At 48.0% G+C, this 25060-nt stretch overlaps 1 protein-coding gene across 1 annotated transcript; it reads right to left on the bottom strand.

The window, feature by feature from the left end:
* Positions 1 to 1540: 1540 nt before the first annotated feature.
* On the bottom strand, positions 1541 to 24186 carry LOC119444635 (polycystic kidney disease protein 1-like 2). The gene is made up of 10 exons (XM_049664679.1): positions 24059 to 24186; positions 21547 to 21606; positions 21320 to 21485; positions 18420 to 18785; positions 16327 to 16548; positions 9460 to 9603; positions 8540 to 8745; positions 5048 to 5279; positions 3173 to 3355; positions 1541 to 1951 (listed from the first exon to the last, which is right to left on the bottom strand). The coding sequence occupies exons 1-10, from the start codon at positions 24184 to 24186 to the stop codon at positions 1628 to 1630; spliced, it is 2031 nt and encodes a 676-aa protein (XP_049520636.1). The 3' UTR covers positions 1541 to 1627.
* Between the last annotated feature and the right edge of the window lie 874 nt (positions 24187 to 25060).

The following is a 25060-nucleotide window of genomic DNA, read 5'->3' as shown; positions in this document are numbered from 1 at the left end:
CTGAGCTTCTCTGACTTTAAACGAGGCCCAATTCATGTCCCAAACGAATCCCAAACGAGGCCCAAACGAGGCCCAATTCATGGCCCTGACGCACCCGGCACTGTGCCACTTTGACCAAAGTGCAGCTACTATCATTGACACTGACGCCAGCAGTCATGGTCTCGGTACTAATCTCGTGCAACGTGGCACCACCTTGCGTGAACGATTCGTTGCTTACGCTAGTCGGACGCTGACTGCTACCGAGAAAAATTCCACCATCACCGAACAAGAGTGCCTTGCTGTTCTTTGGGCAGTGCAAAAGTTTCGGCAATACCTCCACGGCCGCCACATTACAGTCCTCACCGACCATAACGCACTGTGCTGGCTATGGTCGCTAAAGAACCTATCGGGTTGCCTTGGTCGCTGGGTGATCTATTTACAGGAGTATGATTTCGATGTTACCTACAGGTCTGGAAAGCGTCACCAAGACGCAGATGCTCTATCTCGTTGCCCTTTGCGGAGATATAATGACTCAGCATCGCCTAATAGTACTGATGTACAGCCCAAGCCCACTTCATCACCCTAGTCCGTCTCAGCGCTCGACTGGCTGAAACCTAATCACCAATCTGTCCTTGTTTTCCACCAACGTGCCGAACCATACTGCCGAACTATTCTCTACCGCATGCAAGGTCCTGCTTCACCTCCGAACGCCCGAGTCCGTCGACAACTTAAACAATACAAGCTTCATTATGGGGCTTTGCATCGCTATATTTATCACGTCGACGGCAACAAATGGATACCCATCATACCACGTTCTCTGAAACGCGAGGTGCTTGAAGCCTTTCATGATGATCCGAGGGCAGGTCATCTCGGATACCACCTACCCCGCACCTCCACCACTTATAAGGAAGCGTTTATTCGAGCCGAGCTCGAGCGACGATGAACAACAACAAGCTGCGCGCCTGATGATAAATACAGATGAGGAAATTGTACAAGTGATGATGATGTGTATAGATGAAGAAGAGTCAGTCATGGGTCGCGCTCTCACTATTAACACTAAATCACACCCACTTGGAGATAACCCGAGAAACTAGCGGTAAAAAGAATAAAGGAAGATGAAAAAAAAACAAGGACATTGGAAATTAAATATTAAAGCGACGAAAACCTACTTATCTCTATCTGCACCGCAACTATCCCGTGACAACTTTAAACTGCTAACCCTTTGCGACGCTCGAGTTACGTGCGCTTTACGTCATCTGCAACTGTAGATTGAGCTTCGCGCAAGTATTGATACACCTTGAAGGCGTATTAAACGTGTAAGACGCCAAGCGAAAAAGACTCATAACAAGTTTTGGCACCCATTCTAATATACTCATTCTAAGAGTCCGTAAGAACTCTTTTTATTTGCAGAGACCGCAAGATACGTTATCTTTTAAGCAACACAGAAATGTGAAACCCAACTCGCCAGAACACCGTCCAGGCGGTCAAGCCATCTCTACAACCGTGATAGCTGCGTTAATCATTTATTACTTATTCTAAATTAGAAAATGAACCGAAATGTCTTTTCAATTTCTCGATAACAAGGGCAGCAATCTGCGCAACCATTCGTCGAGCCCTCCGCTTCCTTGACCGTGACACGACAGGCGCATCACGGTCTCAGATCCTCCGGCAGCTCGGTGAGCGTGTTGCGGATGCTGTAGTCGTCCACTTCCGGCGGCCTCGGGATGAGCCGGGCGAGGCAGGCCGAGATGAGGATCACCTTGAGCGGCTCCAAGATGATCTCGTTGTGGAGCAGGCCCGTGAGCGATCGGAAGAGCCACTCCTTGGAGCGCTTGTCGCCGTACGAGAAGCCGTACAGGCAGATCACCACCGAGCACACGAGGGAGCCGGCGAGCGCGACCACCCAGCCAACCAGCTGGAACCACCAGGGCAGCAGGCCCCGTCGACCTTCGCGCACAAGCCGTGCATACTCCTGCGTGGGCGACAATAGGTTTGGGTAACGCGAGATGACACGTTCATATAATTCCAAGTTGCGAGAAAAATATGTAGATCATTTTCGCGTCACGCCGTAGCCCTGTGCCATAGCCGACAAATGTCATTGGATCCTAGAGGTCACATTATATACTTTCAGCATCCTTGACTATGCAGATCACTTCGTTGTAAATATCGCGCACAATAGGACAGGCTAAGCAGGCTTAGCGCGTTTGAAAAATAAAACCTTTATTGAACTTCAAAAGATAGTGAAAGAAGCCACTCATTTTCATCTGCACACGTTTTCCGATGATATATATAACTATAGGCTATGTTTAAGGCATCCGGGGCTGCTTGTTTGAACTGCTTGTCAAATTGTTGGGCTGCTTGTCAAAATATTCGGCTGTCCGGTTCGTCGAGCTTATTTTTTTTTTTTTTTGTCGCGGTCGAGGGACCTACCGCGCTATACTGGAGAGTCTGGCCACTCGAGGTCTTTGTTGTGGTATCGCCTGGTTTTCCTCGCGCATGACAGCTCAGTGGCGGCACCACTACGTGCACCCGGCGCTTTCCCCTCTAAACCAATCGCTTGTTTTCGCTGAACTTTTCACCTAACAGGTGTGAACTAGTGATGGCTTTTGTCCAAATACCTTTTCTGTTACTTCTGCACCCTAGGAGATAATGATTATTTTATTGCCAGACGTGCAGAGATTGGTATTCGGCAGTCTAGAAATAGGCCTGCACGCCATGAAAGCAAGTGCGAAAGAAAGAACCGCCAAGGTCTTTACAGACATTTTAGCATGTTCCGGGCTCCATTATTTCTGGCCCAACTCTGGTAAAACCGGAGACTTGCCTTATGGTTAATATCCCTCCATTTTCTCTGTTTCTCGCTCTTTCTGCGACAGCAGACTTTAAGCAGCCACAATAAACTCCAGGTAGCATATTTTAGCAACACAGCGAAGTTTGTTGTGTCCGGTGCTTCATTGTTAGAGTTTCTTTCTTTTTTTCGAATGCTGAAAACTCATCTCATTTCTCTATAGCCTGCACAGTTCTCGTGTATTTTATGGCAAACTGAATGGTAAAATGGTCACTTATTGAAGTAGAAAAATCACGAGAAAAAAAAAGGCGAATGTGGGCTGTACCTTTCAGGGATGCTGTGGCTAGTGCTGGTACGCTAGCGCGGCCAAGACAATGTTTCGCATAGTTTACGAGCATGCATATGCACCTGCAGCATCTGAGTGCGGTGCTCGCTGCGCGACTCGGAGTAGTTATGCGACAGGTTGTCCAGGTAGCTGAACAGCGATATGCGCGGCCGGCGGCGCTCGGGCGCGGCGCTCAGGGGCCGCGGACGGCAGTTGCTGAACACGAAGATGACGAACACGCCCAGCGGCACCGTCACCAGGCTCACCTGCGTGCGCGCAAGCGCCGTTGGAAATGAGGAAGAGAAATACCCAGCAGACTTGTGTAAGGGCCGCACTTTCTTTTTACTACCAACGCCACCTAGGTGGCGTTCACCGTACTCAGCACAGCGGAGCGTGGCCTCCGCAATTAGCTCTTAAAATGTTTCTGAAGTTGATCGCGGAGGCTGCAATTACGACGCGCTGTACGCGCTGATTTGACTCGGTGACGATTCAGTTACGTGCTTTGTCTTGCGCGTTGTATTAGTGTGTCAGTTACGTGCTTCGTCTTTCGCGTTGTGCTAGCGTGTGCAGCGTAGTGCAGCTTCCATATGCACGACGGTTGCTCATGGTCATCGACGTTGGTAGTCGTGATGGAGGAGACGTGCCACCAGGCGTCAGCATGGGTGCATCAACGCCTAAGGGCGCTTTAGCCACAAAACACCAATAGATATTATATATCAATGTGCAATAAACATTACACTACTTCTGTGAAGACACGTTTCACTTTCGTGTTCTATACCGATTCCTATATAAGAGGGATCAACCACATTTTTTTTTCACAATTATGGCAAGTGCGGCCCTTACACGGGACTAAACCTTTCGGTTCGGTCCCACGTGAGGGCCGCTACTAGATGGCTCTAGATACTAGATGCCATCTAGCTGCATGCGGAAGTATGCAGCGTGCGAAAATTTGCCTATACGTGCGCGCGGCATCGGGCACCAAACGCGATTGCTTTTGAGTTTGAAAGGTTGTTTTTCCGAATTTCGGACTGCCAAGTTGGGGGTGTGGCCCTTACACGAGTCAATGCGCTAGCGCGGGTGGGCTGCACAAGTCTTCTTTCTTCTTCTTTCTGGGGTTTTACGCGCCAAAACCAGTTCTGATTATGAGGCACGCCGTAGTGGAGGGCTCAAGTCTAATATCATCGACATCAACTTACTACCTGTGATTATCACGTCCCGACTTATCACTTATTTGAGTTGAATGCTGTTCTGTTTTAGGTGTCCTGCCACAGATGTCCTTGGGTACACATGGCATTACCACTGGACAACCCAGCAACGCGATGTGGCCTTCGCACTACCGACAAAAACTGTATTTAGTTCGGCCTCGCCACCCGGCTGCTACAGCTGTAGCGAGCATTGACGGTGCGAGGCCGTAAAAACAAACATCCGCTAAAGCGACACTGCAAGCTTACTTTGGTTTACGCTCATACAGTCACTCTCTGATATACTCTACTCTAGTACTTCACTACCCTACTCCATCTTTTTCTGCTGGTCACCGCTCCATTATCAGCAGAAAAAGCTACGCAGTTACATGGCTGCTCGCAGCAATTTAATCCCTTCCTATTTGTAAAAGGATTCCAAATAACAACTACTTGGGCTGCTATACACAACCTATTGGCGCTTTTTGCCTGCCAGCACCTTTGCTTATGCACGGTCATTTTGTTGAAGAATGAAACGAGGTTTACCCAAACAGTGAAAAAACAGTGAACAGTCGAACGAGCCTGTTGTCTGATCCTCATACATGGGATACCTAACAAACACAAGAAGCCTAACGGGCTGCTGCCGATCTCTCTAAACCTTTTGATTAGGTGAGTGTCCGATTCATTGTTCGCCATCAGCTATACCCTCGCTTCGCGAGTTTGCGTGAACACCGGAAACTCAAAATGCGCTGCGTGTAAGTTGGTCTCGGGCTGGCTCACCTGGAGTCCAAGCAGGAAGTCGTTAAGGTGCACAGGCACCTCGAAGAAGCTAAGGTGCTCGCCGTCCGAGCTCGTGTCGACGTCGTGGTACATGACGTTGAACATCATGGCCGACAAGATGACGAATAGCGCGCAGGTGACGCGCTGGGCGCGCGTGAACTTGGAGCTGCGGTAGCGCGCGATCACGTTGAACCACGTGTGGCCCGTGAAGAAGTGTCGCTGTAGACGGCGCCTGAGGATATTAAAGGACACAGCAGTGTTAGTCCAGATGAAAGACTCTATATATTACACATACGGGTAGGTGCAGCACCTGTCATTGAGGTGCTCTATTTCAGCTGCTCGCAAGTTTCTAAAGAACATTTACCGCATTAACTTCTTGATGGGAACCACGAACACAAATGTTCAGAAGACCCGCTGGTATTTCACTCGATTCACCGAGGAATAAAACTGTTTATATTGCTAATAGGCATTGCTGATATCTGCGGCCGTTAAAACCACACTACCCATAGTTAATACTTTTTTTTTTTTGCATTCCGCCGTTGAGTATATGATGCATGCAAACCTCCAAAATTAAATTATTTTTGTGTTTGCCTCTCAGTGCAACTATACAGATTAAGTGTACGGCGCCGCGCCTTATATTTGTTTCCTCAGATTTCTTCACCGAAGACAGTAACAGTGATGGCTACCCGCCGCGGTGGCTCAGTCAGCTAAGGCGTTGCGCTGCTGAGCACTAGACCGCGGTATCGTATCCCGGCCTCGGCGGCCGCATTTCCATGGAGGAGAAATGAAAAAAATACGCCCGTGCGCTTGCGTTGAAGTGCACGTTAAAGAACTCCAGGTGGTCAAAATTATTCCGCAGCGCTCCACTACGGCGCGCCTCATAATCAGAACTGGTTTTGGCACGTAAAACCCCAGAAAGAAGAAGTAACAATGATGGCTTTAAAGGGCCCCTCACGAGATCTGACTATTTTGAGCTGACAAACTACTGTTAACCGGGGTCGAGGACGAGAGACGGACTCTTGGAGCAGATGAAGAGAAGACGAAAGCTTTATACAATATGTATAGATATAGCACGTAATATCAGGTGATAGCTGGTAATAGCACTAAGAGCGCACCAGACCGACGGGGCGGCTGGTGGCGACTCTCTCTTCACAAAGGGCCGGTTCTGCCTTAAATCCCTTTTTGGTCCCTCGTCGGCAGGAGCGAGGCGGGGCGGATGCTGACGTCCCCTGCGTAGCATTCTTTCCTCGTCGCGGGGAAGGTCTGGTGCAGCTTGAAGTCACCCGCGTCTAATTCTTGATTCGTCGCGGTGGTCAGTCGTGGGGCTCAGAGGAACGCAGTGGGGGGAGCGCCCGTCACGTCGATGAAGGTACGCGGTGTGGCACAATACAAGCGCAGTGCATGCATACAATGTGCGCTAACGATCGTGTCTGCTCAGTATTACACCCCTACGCACCGCGTAAATATTTGCTTAAATTTATAACCAAACGCCGCTTGCCCTCCTCCTCGCGGGCGCCGCGTTCCCCCCAGTCGGAGTCAACGTATTCATACAACTGCGTCTAGGTACACCCGTGAGCAAAAGTACACGGACCACAGGGTCGTCGAAAAAACTTAATTACTTCGTAATTAACAGGCATAAACTGAAATTTACGAGTACACTGTAAAGTTCGCAATGCCAAGTTGGGACTGTATACTCCTCAATTTCAAGCTGCATTCGCAGGCAGTTGAAAAAATCGGCTTTATCGCGCTATTCCTAGTCCGTATACTTTTGCTCATGGGTGTACATAGCAGTGCTGTTACGTCACTTACAGCGCCATGTGACAGAGAATTCTTCAAGGCAACATCATTTATTCGTTTAATGCGTTGCTTCAACAGACGATTAAAATTTAGAGAAATAATCAAACATGCAAGCCGAATGTCTGCGTGCCTTTGTTTTACTTTGTACTGTAGCAAGAGAGATGTACTTCTGTGTCGTCCGCTTCTTCCCACGCTTGCGTGCAAAGAACGAAACTATGTCGTTTTCTACCGTGTTCGAGGGCCGCGATCAACCTCTTTCATGCTCTTGCATCAGCCTCAGTGTTCGTGACTGTGGCACTGATTTGTACCGCTAATCAGATGTCCTCGTGTAGAGCGCGCAAATTCATCTGCTGCGCGAAACCAGACAAACTCCACAGCTCGCGCGCAAGACCATCACCGGAAGTGCGCCACTGAGCAAAACACGCGAGAGAGAGGGGGAAAAAAGAAGACGGCGGGGCCCGTGACGTATTCGCCACGCGATCCTCCGGCTCCGGTATGGGAGAACGCAGGGAAGGAATTTCGCTTGCGGAGGCATAGACGGGGCAAGTGGAAAGAGTGTATATGTTGGCGGTGACGCTCGCCTCCTAAAGATCATGGGTTCGCGGCGCTTCAAATATTTCTATGTTTGCTATTAACGCACTAATTTGACAAATTGTTGCAGTAGAGCACTCCTTAGAGGGCAAGTAACTTTCAGCGCATAACCAAAATTTGCTATGAGGCCTGCTAAGGGGCCATTTAAAAGAAGTTAGAGCAGGATTGTGATGTGAAGAATTTCACATATTTTTACGGTCTCAACAGCTTAACAAAACACGTATTTTTTCTCACGCAGAAAAAAAAAGGTATTTTAATAAAATAAACAGTTACGCCATTTCTTGTCTTAACTCAACGTAGTATGTGGATGGCTGTGAATTAACCAAGGAGGTTGTAAAAAGAAACTTCTGGAGTGGCGGCGCCCGCTAATGTTTACCAGCAGGGGTGAAGCCAGCGCTTGCCCTGACTTCACCTCCGAAAGAGTGCCGCGCAGGCTGCAGTCCGCGCGCACTTTAAGTCGTTTTGTTGTCCGAATGTAAACGCTAGGGTAACTGCAAAATAAAAGGTTTCTAGCTAAAATATTATATTTGGCTAAGTGTTGGTATCAAGAACTCTAAAAAATGCGCCACGCCATTCAGGTTTGCTCCTAAAGCCTGTGAAACAAAGGTGTACATTTAATGGGATCTTTACATCTAAATTAGCCATCTAAAACATGAAGGAGGCGAAAAGCAGGCGTTTCCTATAAAGCACTATTCCCTGATGTCTCTTCGTAGTCTCAGTAAGATGGCGGCGGCCTGGCTTCACTTTCAAAGCAGCATTGCCACTCCAGAAAATTTTTTTTCAACCTCCTTGGAATTAACATGCTGACACCACATATTTTTCACAAGAAGTAATATTTCAGTACACGCGGACACCAATACATCCCGCATATATGAACCTTGCGGCCAGGAAACGTTCACGCAAATTTATGCTAACTATTCGAACGCCTCGACCACGAAGCCACTACGGTGATTTTGTATCCTTACAATTACTGTTTCATTTGACCTAGGCTCTGTGCAGCGTGACATTGATAATTCTTTCACGAGCGTTGCCTTATCTGCACGAAATGATTACGTGTGATTCCAGCCACATCAACCACAAGGCAGTGAGAGAGACGGCGGTCACCGGAAGAGCGTCCAGAAGTCTGCCTGCTGCTGTCCGTCGGCTGGCCGGAAGCGGAAACTCTTGGGTGGATCCTGGTCTCCGCCTTCGGGCTGCAGCCACTGCTCGACAAAGAACACCCAGACCAGGTCCTCGAGCATGTCCTGCACCACCACCGTGTGCAGGAACCACGGAGCGCGAGTACCGCGGGCCTCGAGGGTGAACACCACCTGCGACCGTGCACAAGGACGACCAGCTCGCACTCAACGAGATAACTATATTCGCCAGCCCGAAAGAGATGATAGCAGTACCGAGTTATTTCCAAGCTGGCCTAGAACCTGCCACTCCCTCCCCCCCTCCCCCCCGTTGAACAGCTTGGCTAAAGTTTGCCGAGACGCCCTGTAAACAGCCACGCTACCGGCAAAGACGAGCGCGTCGAGTTCACGCGTGTCGGGTACATGCTGCGAAGGCTACAATGGCGGGTTTCTTTCCGGCCTTGAGGTCACGTGACAGCGCGACACACACACGCGTTCACATCCCGCGCGAGAAACGACGATATAGTGTGTCTTGCCTTGCTCTAACGTTATGGCCCGAAACAATAGGCACTGTGCCAGAACATCACACCCTTCGCTTCTGTTTGACAATTCATATCATGGCTGCTGCTGCTGCAAAAAAAAAAAAAGGATCCCTAACCCATCTGCGCGGCAGGCACGCGTTTCTTCCGCTACGTCACCGTAACTTTAACGGCCTACAGTGCGGTTCGCAGGCGGATGCCGTTGAGCTAAGCCACACGACAGGCGGAATGGAACAGCGATTAATTCTGTCTGAATCCCAAACCATCCTGAAGTATACGCGTCGCACTGATTCGAACAACAGACATGGAAGTAGCGGAGCGTTATTTCAAGCACGACAGCGCAAGCATGCGCAACTCCACTCTCGCTTGCCTCGGTTATTTCTCCCAGAGCACGCTCGGTGGTGGCCAGGAAGTAGTCCTCGGACTTGCGCTGCAGCGTGCCCGGGTTCACGTTCTCGTCTTTCAGCAAGAAGGTGCGCGACGAGCCCTCCGAGCCCACCAGTTGCAGCCACACCTGCGCAGAAATCGTCTTTGTATTCACCATATCTGGCGTCTCAGTTCGCAATCGCTATAGGGGGTGGGGGCCGCCGATTGCGGCACATAAAACGACGTTAGGGGGAGATGCGGTGCGGCGGGGCGTGTGGTGCAGTGAGTTAGCTGCTCTTTCAGAAGACAGCAAGGGATGAAAGAGCAGCTAACTGACTGCACCACACGCCCTCCTCACAGGGACGAAACTGGGCCAGAATATAAAGTAGCGGCGTGTGTACAAAAAAGATGTGAATGCGGGAACCTGCATAGGAAGCACTTTGTCTAAGGATAGCCATCGCAGTGATAGAAGGGGCGGAATTGTTCTGGATGAATCATTTGTTCTGGATCGCGGCTCGAATGACAGACTACCACTCGCAGCTTCCTTATTTCCGCCGCGTTACGTTAGGAAGTCCACCTCGTCATTTCCTTCCTCCACTCAATCATGCTTGGTTGCATGACCAATCTGGGACATATTGTGCAAAGACTGCCGTTTTTCGCGCAAAGACTCGCTATAAGAAAGTCAGTCAAGAAAAATCCAGGGGTTAAAATTTCTTTTTCTTCTTAAAAATAACCTTCTTTCCCTCACCCCAGAGCTTTATGTAACGCCAATGGTGGCACGCCGAACATGGCATCGCCACGCTGACTCTATAACTCCCTATTATGCCAGAACTAACGCCTTTAAATATTTTTTTCCCACGCACCATTACGGATTGCAACAATTTACCTCAGTCGCTACTAACAAGTATTAATGAAATCTCGAGTGGACATCCCTAGCATATAAGGCGAGGTTTACAATCTCAATTATTGACATGTTGCCGTCTTGTGCATTGATTGCTCAAGTTGATTTTTGCATTATTATTCTTTTACTTCGCTTAAACTGTATTCATGATTCATTTCTACTTATTTTCTTTCCTTTATTTGTTTTGGGAATTCCTTCATTACATGAGCAAGTGTTCTTTTCCGTACTTTGTCCTCGCAGCTGATGGACTGGATTGGTATTCTGCGCATTGTTAATTTACGTCTGCTAATGTTATTATATCTTATTATCATTTGTATGCCGCTCCTGCTTGGCCCACGCCAAGGCCTGCAGTATTGTATAAAAATAAATAAATAAATAAATAAATAAATAAATAAATAAATAAATAAATAAATAAATAAATAAATAAATAAATAAATAAATAAATAATACCACGTGGTAGCTAGTATATCAAGCAAGCGCTGTTACTTTTATAGCAAGCCTTCAATACTCTTCTTTTCTCCAAACGACTGGCACGCGTTAGTTATGCCCGTATTCAGAAACTTAACGGAACAGTCATGTATAGCTACCATTTTGGAGACAAATATTAAAATAATTGCTATTTTATTCTGCGAAAACACGTGCATTCATCAACGTACAGGTGCCCACAAAATAACTCGGAACGCCGGACCGATGGACTTTCGCCGGCGGAGCGCGCCGGTGAAAAAGTAGTGCCAGAATCTGCGCATGCGCGGTCTCCCTAGCAAGCTCGCCTCGTTCCCCAGTGCGTCTAGATAGGTGTTGCCTTGCTGCAAAATAATTGCGTTGGGTGCCTTTTAGCGTTGTCACAGGGGGGCTATGCGGTCGAGCACAGCTACAGTGTACCCCCTTCTAGTGCACTGTAGCACAGCTAAGCGCTCGAGCGTGCGCGTTAATGGACATCGGCGCCTTTGAAAGCTTTTCATTAGTCGCGGAATGTGACCATCGCTGACAACATTTGCAGTAGCAAAAATCAGAAAACGCCATACTACACCTCTACCGTTCAATAAAGCATGTAAAAGTGAATTTAGCACCAAGTAGCTAAAAATAATTAAGCGTAATTCAAGAGTCCCAAAGACTAAATAAGATTAATTAGAGTAAATAACAAGACCAATACACAGACATCATACGACACCTTTATTAAAGCGAGCTAAAGTGAACAACCAAGTAACTAAAATAACAATTAATTAAAAGTAATTAAGGGTTGCCAACAGTAATAGAGACTACTTGACATCAATTTCAGACTCCGTGATAAGACTGGTCAGGCCAAATTAAGACTAATTAGGATGTTCCAAAGAGCAGTACGTACTAATAAGGATCAATTGAAGACTCCGTGGCAGCAAGTAAGAAAACAATTAAACCGAATTACGACTAATTATTAATTCATTAATTAATTTGCAATCGCAAATGACATGACGTCAACGCATTAAAGCTTTCGTCGTCAAAGTCGTCTTATTAATCGATATGGGACCCCACTGAACGTTTTTTTTTCCTGCACATTTAACTCGCACAGCTGAAAACCCCCTTGATTAGCAACGTATCACCACACTGAACGAAAAATTGAATGTTTGAGCCAACCAAGGCAGACACGTGATCAAATGTTAGAGTATACTCCCTACTAAAGCTGCAACGAAGCGGCCAGATTTCATAAATAAGTAGCGCACTATGCGATGTTCACTGTGACTGCGAAGGATTGAATTATACTGCCGCATGCATAAGAATAGCTCCTGTGCATGAAATTGGCGCGTTGGAATACGCCGTCTGATGCCATTTTGAAAACTTTTATTACTGCACGCATTCATCGTTTTTAATGGAGCCGTTGTGTTACAGTCAAAGTTCTGATCTCATTCCCAAGTGGTAAATGCGGCTCGGAATATAATTGCACAATGACTAAAATACATCGCGCTACACGATAAGCCGGTTGAAAAGTGCGCTCCAATGCTATTATAGGCGAGCCGTGGCACTGGCCCACATGAAGGATAAGCCATAAATTCATAGTTTCTTTAGGCGAAATAATTAACTCAGATATGCAATACATATAATTGAAAGTAGAGCTTGGTGAACTCACGTACTGGTCACCACTCAGTTATAAACGCTCATGGATTCCACCCACGAAAGCTATCCAGAAAGCATGACTATCTCTTAGATTGAATGCAGATTTCGACGAGAATACGCCACACGGATTACGAGTGCGTTTAGAGATTACGCTGCATAGCGCGCGAGCCCAGTCTACAGGCCCCGATCCCCCCAGATGTGTTGTCGCAGCAGAGGGACAGACCGCAAGTTTTTTGACGCAAGGCAACGCCTATCTAGATGCACTAGGGAGCAAGGTTTGCTTGCTAGGGATGCCGCGCACGCGCAGACCAAGGCTGTATTTTTCCGCGGGCGTGCTCTGCCGACGAGCGGCCACCGGTCTGGCGTTCCGAGTTATTTTGTGGGCACCTGTACATCCGTTTGCATGCAGTTAAGGCTGGTGTGCCCGGCATTCACCCTGTTTGGTTATATGTTAACCACTTTTCTCACCAACTGCTTCTTTCTACAGCAAGTATAGACGCTTTGCAGACCTGTGGCATGGGCGTGACCATGTCGGATCACGTGGATGGGCTGCCACGAGAGACCTTGTGCTTCGAACCCTAAGAGCGGCCTTACAGCGTCGAGAGGCCAGATCAATGAGTTTCTAAAGCACCACTTAATGGAGGACAACTGGTTCGACGATGTGCATGTTGTTGTGCCGTGCTACGTGCCTATGATCGAGGCGACGGGAGCTCCCACCTCTGCGCGACAAATCAAGAATTCAACGCGCGGGGAGACTTCGAAAAGCACTCATCTTTGCCGCGGCGAAGCTATTAGACGCGTGTCATTTCAAGCTGCACCAGGTCTTCCCCCCGTGGAAAGAACAATACGACGCGGGTGACGTCAGCAACCGCCCCGTCTGGGTCCTGTCGACGAGAGTCACCACCAGCCGCCCCGTCGGTCTGGTGCGCTCTTACTGCTTTCACCAGCTATCGCCAGCTAATGGCAGCTATTACCAGCTATTACCTGCTATATCTGTACATATTTGTACATATTGTATAAAGCTTTCGTCTCATCATCGCCTGCTTCAAGACTCCTGTCGTGGACCCCGGGTCACAATAGTGGATGAGAGCTGTGGGATTGAAGAACCAGTATCTCAAACAGCGGATGGCAAGCTGCGAGATACGAGGACCGAAGACGCCGCTCGATGGCAGCTACCAGACCGACGGGCATCAACCACTTTGGCTGGGTGAGTGCCCGATGTTTGCTTTTCATGTCGCCAGACCTCTCTAGCACAGGCAGATGTTAGGAGAGTGTTTTGTTTTTTGGCAGACTATGATTTATGCATTTACCTTCTTACACAGTGGATTCTAGTTTAAAGTAAGGTAAATTTAGGGGGCCAACAACACGAGGAACGAGATCGCGATGGAGGAATTCCAAGTTCAGGACCTGATTCAAATTTGCGAGCAGTTGGGCATTTCTGCCGGCTCCGAAAAAGCAAGGAAAGCGATTCTCGACGTGATGCGAGCAGAGGACGTGACGATCGAGGAAGCCGACGAGACTTGGGAAATGATTGTGGAGCGAAAGCCTGAGACAAAGGAACGCGAGACACGTGAGAGGCGCGAGCTAGAAGGCAAGGAGCATGAAGGCCCTGAGGAAAAGCCAAGGCGAGAGCGCCGTCGAGAAATTCAAACATGGGCATGGCGCACAGCTCGATACCATCTCCACAATTTCAAGATAGGCGAGAGCATTGCTACTTTTCTTGCGGACTTTGAAGAAGTTTGCGAAAAAGAGGCTGTCAACCGGAACCTCTGGTCAGAGCGGTTTATCCTGCTGCTCCCTTGTAATCTCGCGTGCGTGTTGGAACCCCTGCTTGGTGAGGAGAAGCGGGCCTACGATGAGGCAAAGATGGCTCTGTTGAGGCATTTTGAAGCTATAAGTCAGGCCGACTGCGAAGGCCAAGGCTATAGCGACAAGGCCGAGCTTGTCGAGGACAGGCCGCCTATTATGATGGCTACAAGCTCAGGATGCGTAGTAAATGATGTGATGCCATTGGTGCACACGCTATGTGACGAGCGCAAACACGATGTTGTTTCGCCATCTAGAGAGGCCGCTTTGGGAAAAGTGGCCGACAGTGGCTCTTTTGATTTAGCTAGTAGCGACAAGGCGATGCCTGTCGATGAGAGACCGCAGGGCGAACCGACTAGCTCAGATGGCGTCGGATGCAGTCATGTCTTATCAGAGGCACAGACATCTAGCGACGACCACGAGCCTAGCGTGGTTTTGCCGCCAGGAGCTACGTCGTTGCGACGAGAAGGCAGGACACCTGCAAGCTCGACCTCTGGATGCATTGTCTGGCGGTGGGGGTGATGTTGTGCCGTGCTACGTGCCTATGATCGAGGCGACGGGAGCTCCCACCTCTGCGCCACAAATCAAGAATTCAACGCGCGGGGAGACTTCAAAAAGCACCCATCTTTGCTGCGGCGAAGCAATTAGACGCGTGTCATTTCAAGCGGCACCAGGTCTTCCCCCCGTGGAAAGAACAACATGACGCGGGTGACGTCAGCAACCGCCCCGTCTGGGTCCTGTTGACGAGAGTCGCCACCGGCCGCCCCGTCGGTCTGGTGCGCTCTTACTGCTTTGACCAGCTATCGCCAGCTAATGGCAGCTATTACCAGCTATTACCTGCTATATCTGTACATATTTGTACATATTGTATAAAGCTTTCGTGTCATCTTCGCCTGCTTCAAGACTCCGTCTCTTGTCGTGGACCCCGGGTCACAATAATGTCCAATAATACACTGAAGACGTAACTGCGCATTTGTAACATTGAAGGTGACTCGTCAGCTTTATGCGCCCTGCATTGCCGTGCTCCTGATAACGCCTTCCAACTTTCTGTCACCTGATTTCAATAGAAGCGAGGCGCATCACATGCATTGATATTCGGAAAGCGCATAGCAGAACTACGTGCAATGTGCTATGCGCTTTGTCTGTTTGCTGCAAGAATGGGAACCAAGTCGGTAAATGGTGATGCCCGTGCGCTTAATCCACGAAGCAAGATGGGCTCATACTATAATATTCATTTTCATATGGAGAGATATGCTTTTTGAAAAGCTAAATGGACATCTTTTTAACAGAGCCATAATTAACTTTTCAGTAATTATTAGTGATGTCATGTATTCGGCATAGAAGTTTCTTGACACCGAAATGAAAACAGTTAATTTGTAAGTGTATACCTCGAGTTAGTTTGATAGTCTGGGATGGATTATGTTCATCCTTAAGAGAATCATTCTCTATAACGACATAAATTGTAGGTCACAATTCATACATGTGTTTCCTAAAAAAATGTCACAGTTTCGCCCTAAGGGCGAAGCAATGAATGCGATAGCAACACAGCAATGTCATACGAAGTAAGGTGAGCGGCTTTGGTAGAAATATGAATTGTAGTAAACATGAGCTGATTAAGTAAGCAGGTGTGCTGCGGCGTAAGTAGACCGACATGGAGAGAGACTCGATGACCACGAGAAGGCGCGTGTGAAACGGTGGTGTTGATGAGAAGCGCTGCCCGTGGGCAGCGCGTGCGAAGGGACACACCTGTAGCGCTCACAATTCATACCTGTGTTTCCTAAAAAAATAATTTAAAACCTCATTCCATTGCAACTTTACTAGATTAAAGATAACGAATATTTTGCATCATCCAAGCTGGGGCGGGAGTCATCTACGATAAAAAAAACGAAAAGGAGCCATTGTGACATCGGGTGAGGTAAAGTCGCAACGTCGCCTTGCCGTATAAGATGGCTATGCACGCACCTTAAGAGTGCAGTCATTGCGCATTACCTTAAATATATACTAGGGAGCGTGTATACAGTACGTAGCTTAGCGTGACGCAAAACAAGAGCCAGGACGAGCACAAGCACGCGCCTTGCTGGTGGTGCCGGCGTTGCGACGGAAGCCGGTGATGATGGTGACGATGTAGGGCTGCTGGTCGGTGGGCAGGTTCTGTTGCAGGTCGGTCACCGTGTTGTAGACTTCGTCCCGCTGGTCTGCTCGGCGAGCCCACAGCAGCACAGCGCCGTATAGAAGCCACAGAGCCAACACGCAGCTACTGACCAGCAGGTGGCGCTCGCGCACACCACGCGACACCTGCGCATGAGTGAACACCAGCACCGGCGAGTGGTGCGATCATTGCACCACAAATTTACGCCAATCGAAACGTTGTCACGCCTTTTGTTTTACACTGTGCGAACGGAATGAGAAGAGAAATTACTACTGTAAGGAAGAGAGTATATTTAGCAACCCGACAGCGCTCTGCACGTACACACCCAAGCACAAATGACGCACACATATATACAAAGTTTTGTACGTGTATACCTCGAGCTAGTTGGACAGTTTGTGATGGATTGTGTCAATGCTCTTGCGCGCTCCCTATAATCGCATGCGAAAATGTTATATGTATATAAAGAAAGGCCCCCATACACAAGGCACCGGTGCCTGCTAAGCCTTTCACTGCACCAATTTCAAAAGGCTAGACGATTTAGTCATGAGAGCATACCTTAAGGAAATCATTTGTTTTCGTGGCAACGGTCAGGTGCACTCGAAGATCTCTTGTGTGGCCTTAGACACAGCTAAGCAACTATTAGCCTAGGCCAGCACACATTATTTGACGAGTTCCTTGACATCTCTTCCGCAAAATGAGGTTCTAATGCAGAAGGCCGTGTATAAACGTCGAGTTTCGCTTCTTCGCTACCGTCTTGCCTGATCGGCGGCAGCGCAGACGATTGCGTGTTGTCCCCTATACCACCGGATTCTTTGTGAAGTCAAACATTTTTTGTTTAGCCAAAAAAAGCCTAAGGATTTTCTAATATTTCTTTCACATTGAACGTTAGCCTTCATAGGGCGGAAAGCGTAATACGTCTATAATCAACAACTTTCTTCTGCCAATCATTTCCGTGCCTGTGACTTAACATATTTCTAAATCGAAAGCTTTGTCGCCCTTTTCTAACTATAATAAACATTGTGCTATTGACACAAGAAGCCGAAAAACTGTATCTGCTGTCTGATCTATATTTCGACGTATTGCTATTTTTTGAGACTTTCCTTTTGCACCCCGGTTCTCTGTTCATACAAGTATTCAGCGTGCCGTTTAGATGAACAGTTCTCACGGAAAAAATGCGTACATTGTTTTAAGTCAATCATTTCAACTCGACCAGAGTTATTTGGGTTTCAATGAAATAACACAGAATTATTTTCAAATCCGAAACAGTGGTGCGTGCTAGCTACGTTAGGGAAATTTGCGACTATAACTATTCCCGTCAATTTTGCCTGGTTTGCTTCGTTGAGATGCATCAATGTTAAGACGCCTCTGATTAATCTTCCGATAAGAAAGTGTGGAGTGTTCCATGCCATTCATACCACAATTAGTCTAGTGCTAAGCCCCGTTAGACATGTCTGCAGCCTCTGTTTATGTCAATCCTACAACATACTATTACGCCCAAAATTTCATTCAGTCAGGCTCAATTTTACTTAGAGATAATTTATACCACTTATCACTTTCTTGCCATACAGACTTATTCCAACTGGGTAGACATGTCACTAATTCTTCTTGAACATAAGACACGTTAAAAAATTAAATTATGGGGTATTACGTGCCAAAACCACGATCTGATTATGAGGCACGCCGTAGTGGGGGACTCCGGAAATTTGGCCCACCTGGGGTTCTTTGACGTGCACCTAAATCTAACTACACGGGTGTCAATGGACGTGGAAAACATAATAGAAGGACGAGCGAATTGTGTCTTCTCCTTCTATTCTGTTGTCTGCGTCGGTTAGGCGCATCTTGCTTTCACTATACTCAACTTGGCCATCTATAGCTGCGTTGGCGATGCCTCCTGCTTGATTAGGTCCTGTGCTCTTCGAGCCCAGATGAAACGGTGTTCTGAACCAAAATCTCGCGATTTCAGAGGACTGCATGCGATACGATGGAACACATCAGTCAAAAGGAAGGGTCCGCCCACCTTTCGCCAGGATATCTCGTTTGGTGCCACCCAGTGGGCGCCGGAGAACCACGACAGGTGCGAGCAGCGGCAGTGCAGCGTCTCCAACGACGAGTCGAGAACCGCGGCGCAGCCCCGGCCCGACCACGTAGGTCGTCGCCAGCTGCGGCAAGCCACCAATGCGGTCCACAGCCGATAGCGGACGCGACGCGGGTCCGCGGGGCGCAAGGCGCCTACGCCCCACTCCAGCTTCAGACGAACAGCCACGAACAGCGGGCGACCACCAAGAGCCACCCGCGGCACCAGCGTGCGGTTGGAGCGCCACTCGGGACCAGGGCTGCGCAGGAGCTCGGCCTCCGTCGGCTCGCGACCAGCGCTGAACGTCACCTGCGAATGAGTGACGCTCAGTCCCTGTCGCAAGCTTTATCTTGTTCACGGACTTCACGTCGAGCTAATTCAGGCGAGCGACAAACTCGAGGCATCCTGCATGGTACCCCAGAACTGTTCAATCTTGCCGGCTGAGAATATCCCCAAATACCTGGGCCGAATTCACAAAGCTGTTCTTTCGTAAGTGTTCTTTGCTGTTGGCCAGAGGCCTTCTTTAATATATATAATGTCGCGATTGGCTAGCATCGGTCTGTTCTATACTGGTAGTTCCAGCGTAAGAACGTTTTGTGAATAAGGGCCCCGATCTTTCAAAATCCGGACATGGTGAATTCGCGAACAGCAACAACGACAAGCTCACTGTCTCGGTCACCTATGTCAATAAGTATAACTATAGAACGCCACGTTCCCGAGAGCTAGGACATGGAAAAGAAGAAGGTTAAAAAACAAGAGACCGAGTAGATTCATAAAGCGCTTTAAGCAATACCGAAGAAGCAGAATTTACATATCATTTTTAGTAGGCCTTGCCAATTTAAACACCATTTAGGTGTCGACAGGCGACGAGACATACAAGGGAAGTGTCATATTTCCGCTCATGCACTGATGGCGCGTCAGTCAATTAACATAGAAAATTGATATCAGAAGCACCCCTGCAATTCCATATGTAGTTTTGGAACTGCTATTTGCAATCTTTGAAGATAATTAGCCCTGCAATGCTAGCGGTTTTCCGCACCGAAATAGCCCGCCAAGTTTAGGGGGCAAGAAACGGAGCCGCAAGTCGCAGTGGAGCGTCATATAAACCTGCCCGCGCGTATTTTCAACACACTTTGTTTGTAGCTAATCAAACTTCTGAAATCAATTTTGCGGCAAAATACAGGATAAATTATTGATACATATGCTTGAGGCGTGTTGTGCATTTGTTTTATTTGTAAACATAACGGGCGTCCTGCATATTGGGAGCATGAAAAAGACGCACTTATTTCTCGGCAAAGCCAACTACAAGGATGCCAGACCTGAAGTTTCTTGGGACAGCCGGCAAAGCACAGGGGGATCGCGATGCGAGGGTGTTGCCTACTGGTTGGTTGCAATACTGCACTGCAGAGCATGCGGGTTGGTGACTCCAGTAGATTGGCTGTCGACAGCTATTAGTGCATAGCCTGCAATTACTACCAGAGCATGGTAAGAAGCAGAATGAGGTAGTCGTGAAGGATCGAGAGACGATGCACTATGGTCGAGGCCGTGGGTAATAAAGAATTAAAAGCAAGAAGGCGATGGTCCGAACCGCTTGCCGTCCTGCTTCAGCGCCTTTTATCCGCTTCAACGAAAGAGCCTGCTTCAGCTTAATCGAAGGCTCTTGCCTTTTCGCAGGTGTCGACCGCATTTGGATAAAGCTTTGTATTGTCGGGAAAAGCCGTAACCTGCTAATCAGAAAGATTACTGAAGCGGAAGTGATAGCTACATCATATCGCGCAAGTAACTTGCAGCACTGCCTAAGGTAGGAGGTGTACGCAGGCAAAGTCTTTGCACAGCGAATATATGTATATAGTGCCGGGCGTAACTATGTGATTTGACAAGATTGGATTTTATTTTTATTTTTTGCTTGGTACATGGTACGTTACAGCGATACGCGACATGCTAGTCCTTTCGCGCATGCAGGTTGTATACCGCGAATTATTACGACGGCTACCGCCAGTAAATGTAATAGCCCCATTAACAGCTATTACATGGCAGCGCCCATGCATCTCAGACTAATCGCTTCGTTCCGAATTCGCGCTTGTTACTGGACCTTCGACTTGACAGCAAGAAATGAATAGTAAAGTGCATTATCGCTTAGTCTCATTTCACGCTGAGGGCAAACCATTAAGTTGTTTTTGTCGTTATTATTGAGATCAGCAGTTTGTTTTGGCGCTGCATATTCCAGCGCGTACGAAAAATCAAAAGAGGTGCAGAGATAAAAAAGGACGAGAAAAAATGTAGAGCGTGATCGTTGGACTAGTTGTCCCCTGCTATAGCCTAGCTCTCTCCCTTAAATGCAGTTGAAACTAGCGCTACGTGTGACCCCAAGCTACCGTTTTGCCTTTTTTTTTGTGCAATACATACACCAAATCACGCATTACCGACCTCCCCAAACAGCTACGCTTGTGTACACATAAACACATAAACCTCGCTACAAAATAGACACATACGGAAGACATTTGGCATCCAAGGTGCTTGCAGGACAGCGCAGTATAGAAGAAGACAGAAACGGAGTCTGTGACGTGTATGCCATGTTTTGAGCGATTCAGTCTGTCGCTGTGCGACTGTCTCAGTGTTAATTTTTTTTTCAGGGCAGTAAAATCAGTTCTAGAACAGCGTAATTCCTGCAGTGCGGTATTTTCTGTCTTCTGTCGAAGGTGTTTCTTTTTTCGCCTAAGCACATGGAAATGTCTCGGGTATCTAAGTTCGAAATGCCGAGCTTCCCGCGTTAAATACAAAACTGCGACATAACGCAGCGAAATTTCAAATGCAGTTCGCATATTCCCTTCATTCCATCGCACCTGCAGCAGATCTATGGGCCTCTCCGGCTCCAAATGGACAAGCAGGTCGAATCCAGCAGCGGCTGCCGGCACGTCCAACTTGTGCAGCGTGACAAGGCCGCGACTGGCAGTACGCGCGGTTATTTGTGGCAAGCTGCGTGTCGGGCCGCAACTTCCGCAGGAAAAGCTCGACCATTATCGATGCCTGATCCGCCGAGTGGCTGTCAGCCCGCTTGACCATCACGAACTGCGTGTTTAGCAGCGAGTCGTCCGCGCACGGAAACGGGCTCACGTCCATCACAAGGCACCTGCATGCGGAGACAGATATACGTGTATTAGATGCGCGTTCGTTAAGTTGTCGCACGAAGATTGTAGATTGTAGATTAATCTACAATCTCTTGTGGGGGAAGTAGGCGAAGAACGTTATCGCCATTAGCACCCGTACGCGCCACTGCTCCAACACAGACCATAGGCTGTACATCTTTGGATGCCACAAATAAATATTCACTAAAAGCGGCCTCGCGAACGCTGCCAGTCTTGTTCCGCTGGCACTGTAGAATTAGGGCTCGTCATGTATCTGACTTCAAGTCAACTACGGCACGATTGCATAGGCGTCTATTTCAGGCATAACATTTATTCTTTGTCAGCTACAAGAGCGGGCGGTCTCACTTTTATCAATCGGACATGCACCTGTGGAATGCTCTCGCAACGATTGAAAAGCTCCGTGAACGAGGTTAGACACCGGGAGACCTAAAATTGCCTGAAGTATCCAAAGGAAGGTAATCGCAATAAAAGAAAAATGATTTGCAAATGCTACCGGTGGGAGTGAGGAGCAGCCTGCTGCTTTCTTAAGCTATACGTATATAGCTTAAGAAAGCAGCAGGCTGAATGTTCACGTACGTGAACAAAAAAGCCATCTCGCCAAGTTCGAAATGGTAAGCTATAGTTTAACAAAAAAGAGTGCATGAGTGTGACAAAACACGTGATGGTTTCATCTAAGTAGACTGATGCAAAATTGACAGCGCAGTCTTCAGTCACTGAAATCCCACCCGAATCTGTCACACCTATTCTACATAAAGGCTGCTGCGTTCTTAAGCTAGTTTAACAAAAAAGAGTGCATGAGTGTGACAAAACACATGATGATTTCATCTGAGTAGATTGATGCAAGATTGAAAGCGCAGTTTTCAGTCACTGAAATCACAACCCAATCTTTCACGCTTATTGTACGTAATTATGCCAGTGTATTCTCTGCAGCATTTTGCCTTGGGTGGGGAATAATTGAGATGCGTTTGGAAGCGCCTTCTAGCAGCGTTATCCCACCGCTATATCAGTGGGAAGCGAAGAAACTCTTCGTGAAATTTAATTTAACTGCAGCATAAGTTTTCTTTATCACGACTGCTACATATCATCATCGAGCCGAAAATGATTGCATCCAAGAGTCAGCTCCCGCCTCAGTGACATGGCAATAGACGTAGCGTCCTAAGACCCGATGGAAGCTCAGTGACCTAATCGCTTTTGAAATGTGCTCATATTCAGCTGGTATGCTACGAATGTGAAAACTACTTTGATTTTGTTTATGTGGGATTGTTAGATGCCAGAAGTATGACTTCGCACGTACGTGAACAAGAAAGCCATCTCGTCAAGTTCGAAATGGTAACAACTGCTTTCGTTTGCATGAACACAGAGACGAAGATGCGACATCGTGTGGTGAGTTATGTTTACGGTGCGTCCTGGATATTATAGTCATTCTGCCATATTCGAAACGCACTTCATGATTGCTTTTAGTCCTTTGTAACGAGACAACGGCCTGTGTCAGATTAGCGTCAATTTCCTTGAACGCTAGTGGAAAGATTCACCGCTCAGTGCACCCCGTACTGATGGTAAACCAGCGAAGCTGAAATGTGCGGCCCCGGTATGAGCCACACGTAATTTCTTTCTTTCTTTCTTTCTTCTTTCTTTCTTTCTTTCTTTCTTTCATTCTTTCTTTCTTTCTTTCTTTCTTTCTCTTTCCTTCCTTCTTTCTTGTCCATGGCTCATACCCGCATATCCAATGCGGGTATGCGCCACACGTGATTTTATTATTCTTAATCGTGTTGTAACTGACGAGCATGTGACGTTATCGATGTCATGGCCTATCAGTCATGTTATTCATACATTCGTACCCTTCCATGCCAATTTTGGTATATACCAAGTGAACTAGACGCGAGTTTTCGATAGGTTTTCGACAGGTTTATTGCCGCCGGAGGGTTGCTGTGGTCGGACCAGGAGTGTTTCAGCCTAGGCATATATAGCTTCGCTGCAAAATGTGAGCAAATTACTTTCTTCCGTTTCGCATGCATCTGACATCATATCCGTGGTGGACACGCTGCGTAATCAACATGAACCACACATTAGATATAAATAGCATTAGTAGTCACTTTCAAGCTGCTTTTTATACGTCCTATGTTTTTCTGAGACGTCCATGTAACAATATTGACGAAACTTGCAGAGGAAATTAAGCAGCGACGACGGCTGTACAAGAGAGCCTGAATAAGTCCAGATCTGTATTCACCAAATCCAGGTGTGGTTAGTTTTCCTTATATAATGCATCATCTATAAACAACTCAAAAGATGTCCGGATGCCACGCAGTGTGGGAATCGATGTAAGAGAAGCTTTCTATGTTGTTTGCTTTGATTGAAGATAATTATTGTTCTGCTTGTCGATTCTGGTCGTGGTGCGCACGACGCTCGTCGTCTTTTATAGCCGCCACGCATAGTTGCCTTGCCTCACGTCTTCGAGCCAGCATACAGTCGCGGTTTGCACCACATTTCGCTGCGTAGCGAAGACGCTCCTGTTCCGCGCGGTGCTTCTTTCGGGCCTCGACGCTGAGTGCACGCTTTGGAGCCATTTTGCTGCCGCGTGTTTACGTTCTCCTTCGCCATACGTGGCCATCACGCTGTTGAGACGCCAGCTGCAAGCGCTCTCTTCGGGCGACGGACGATTGTAATGTTTACACTATCACAGCTAAGTACGCGACCTGCCCAGCCCAGCAACTGCCTATTTGTCGCATAGAAATGTAAGCCCAGCACGTGCTTACGCACAAACTGCGAAACGCTGCCGCGGAGGCGCCTTCCGAGATGCGCGGAGGCGAGCGCCATCTGGGGGTGTTGCCACACGCACAAACTGTGAAACGCTGCTGCAGCGGCGCCGGCCGGGATGCGCGGAGGCGAGCGCCATCTGGGGCTGTTGCAAGAAACCCAGGGGCGCGCGCGAGCAAGGCCACAACAGCAGCACCGCCCGGAAAGTCGGCAGAAGAGGCAAAGGAAGCTTAGCGTTAACAATTTTAAAGCGAAGCTTCCTTTGCCTCTTCCCCTCACTTTGCTTGTGCTGACTACTGGCTGCTGTCCTGCCGAGCATGCAACATCTTTGGTCAAAGGGGATGTGCCGCTGAATATACGCCCGAATAGACAACTTGGGACACTGGGTATGTTCAATTGGGCATGTGGCACTGGGTATGGGGACATTAATGACCAATCGCTCAAATTGGGCGTATGCCACTTGGTATGTAGGTGACCGAATAGACAAGCAGAACAAGTGGCAAGAAGTGAAGAAGTCGGCAACAGAAGGAACTGAGTATAGACAACCAAATGTCACTAGAGCGTGCATCGAGCAAGGAGCGCTGAGCTACACAAAAGTGAAGAAGTGCCATTTCAGTAACCATCGAAGAAAGCTTCGCTTATCATCCATTCACACCTATGCTCGGGATCCGCCGATATTTTTAA

Source organism: Dermacentor silvarum, chromosome 3 (assembly GCF_013339745.2).
Source record: "Dermacentor silvarum isolate Dsil-2018 chromosome 3, BIME_Dsil_1.4, whole genome shotgun sequence".
NCBI classification, from domain to species: domain Eukaryota; kingdom Metazoa; phylum Arthropoda; class Arachnida; order Ixodida; family Ixodidae; genus Dermacentor; species Dermacentor silvarum.
The sequence above is the reverse complement of the archived record's forward strand: the minus strand, read 5'-3'. Positions and strand labels throughout refer to the sequence as shown.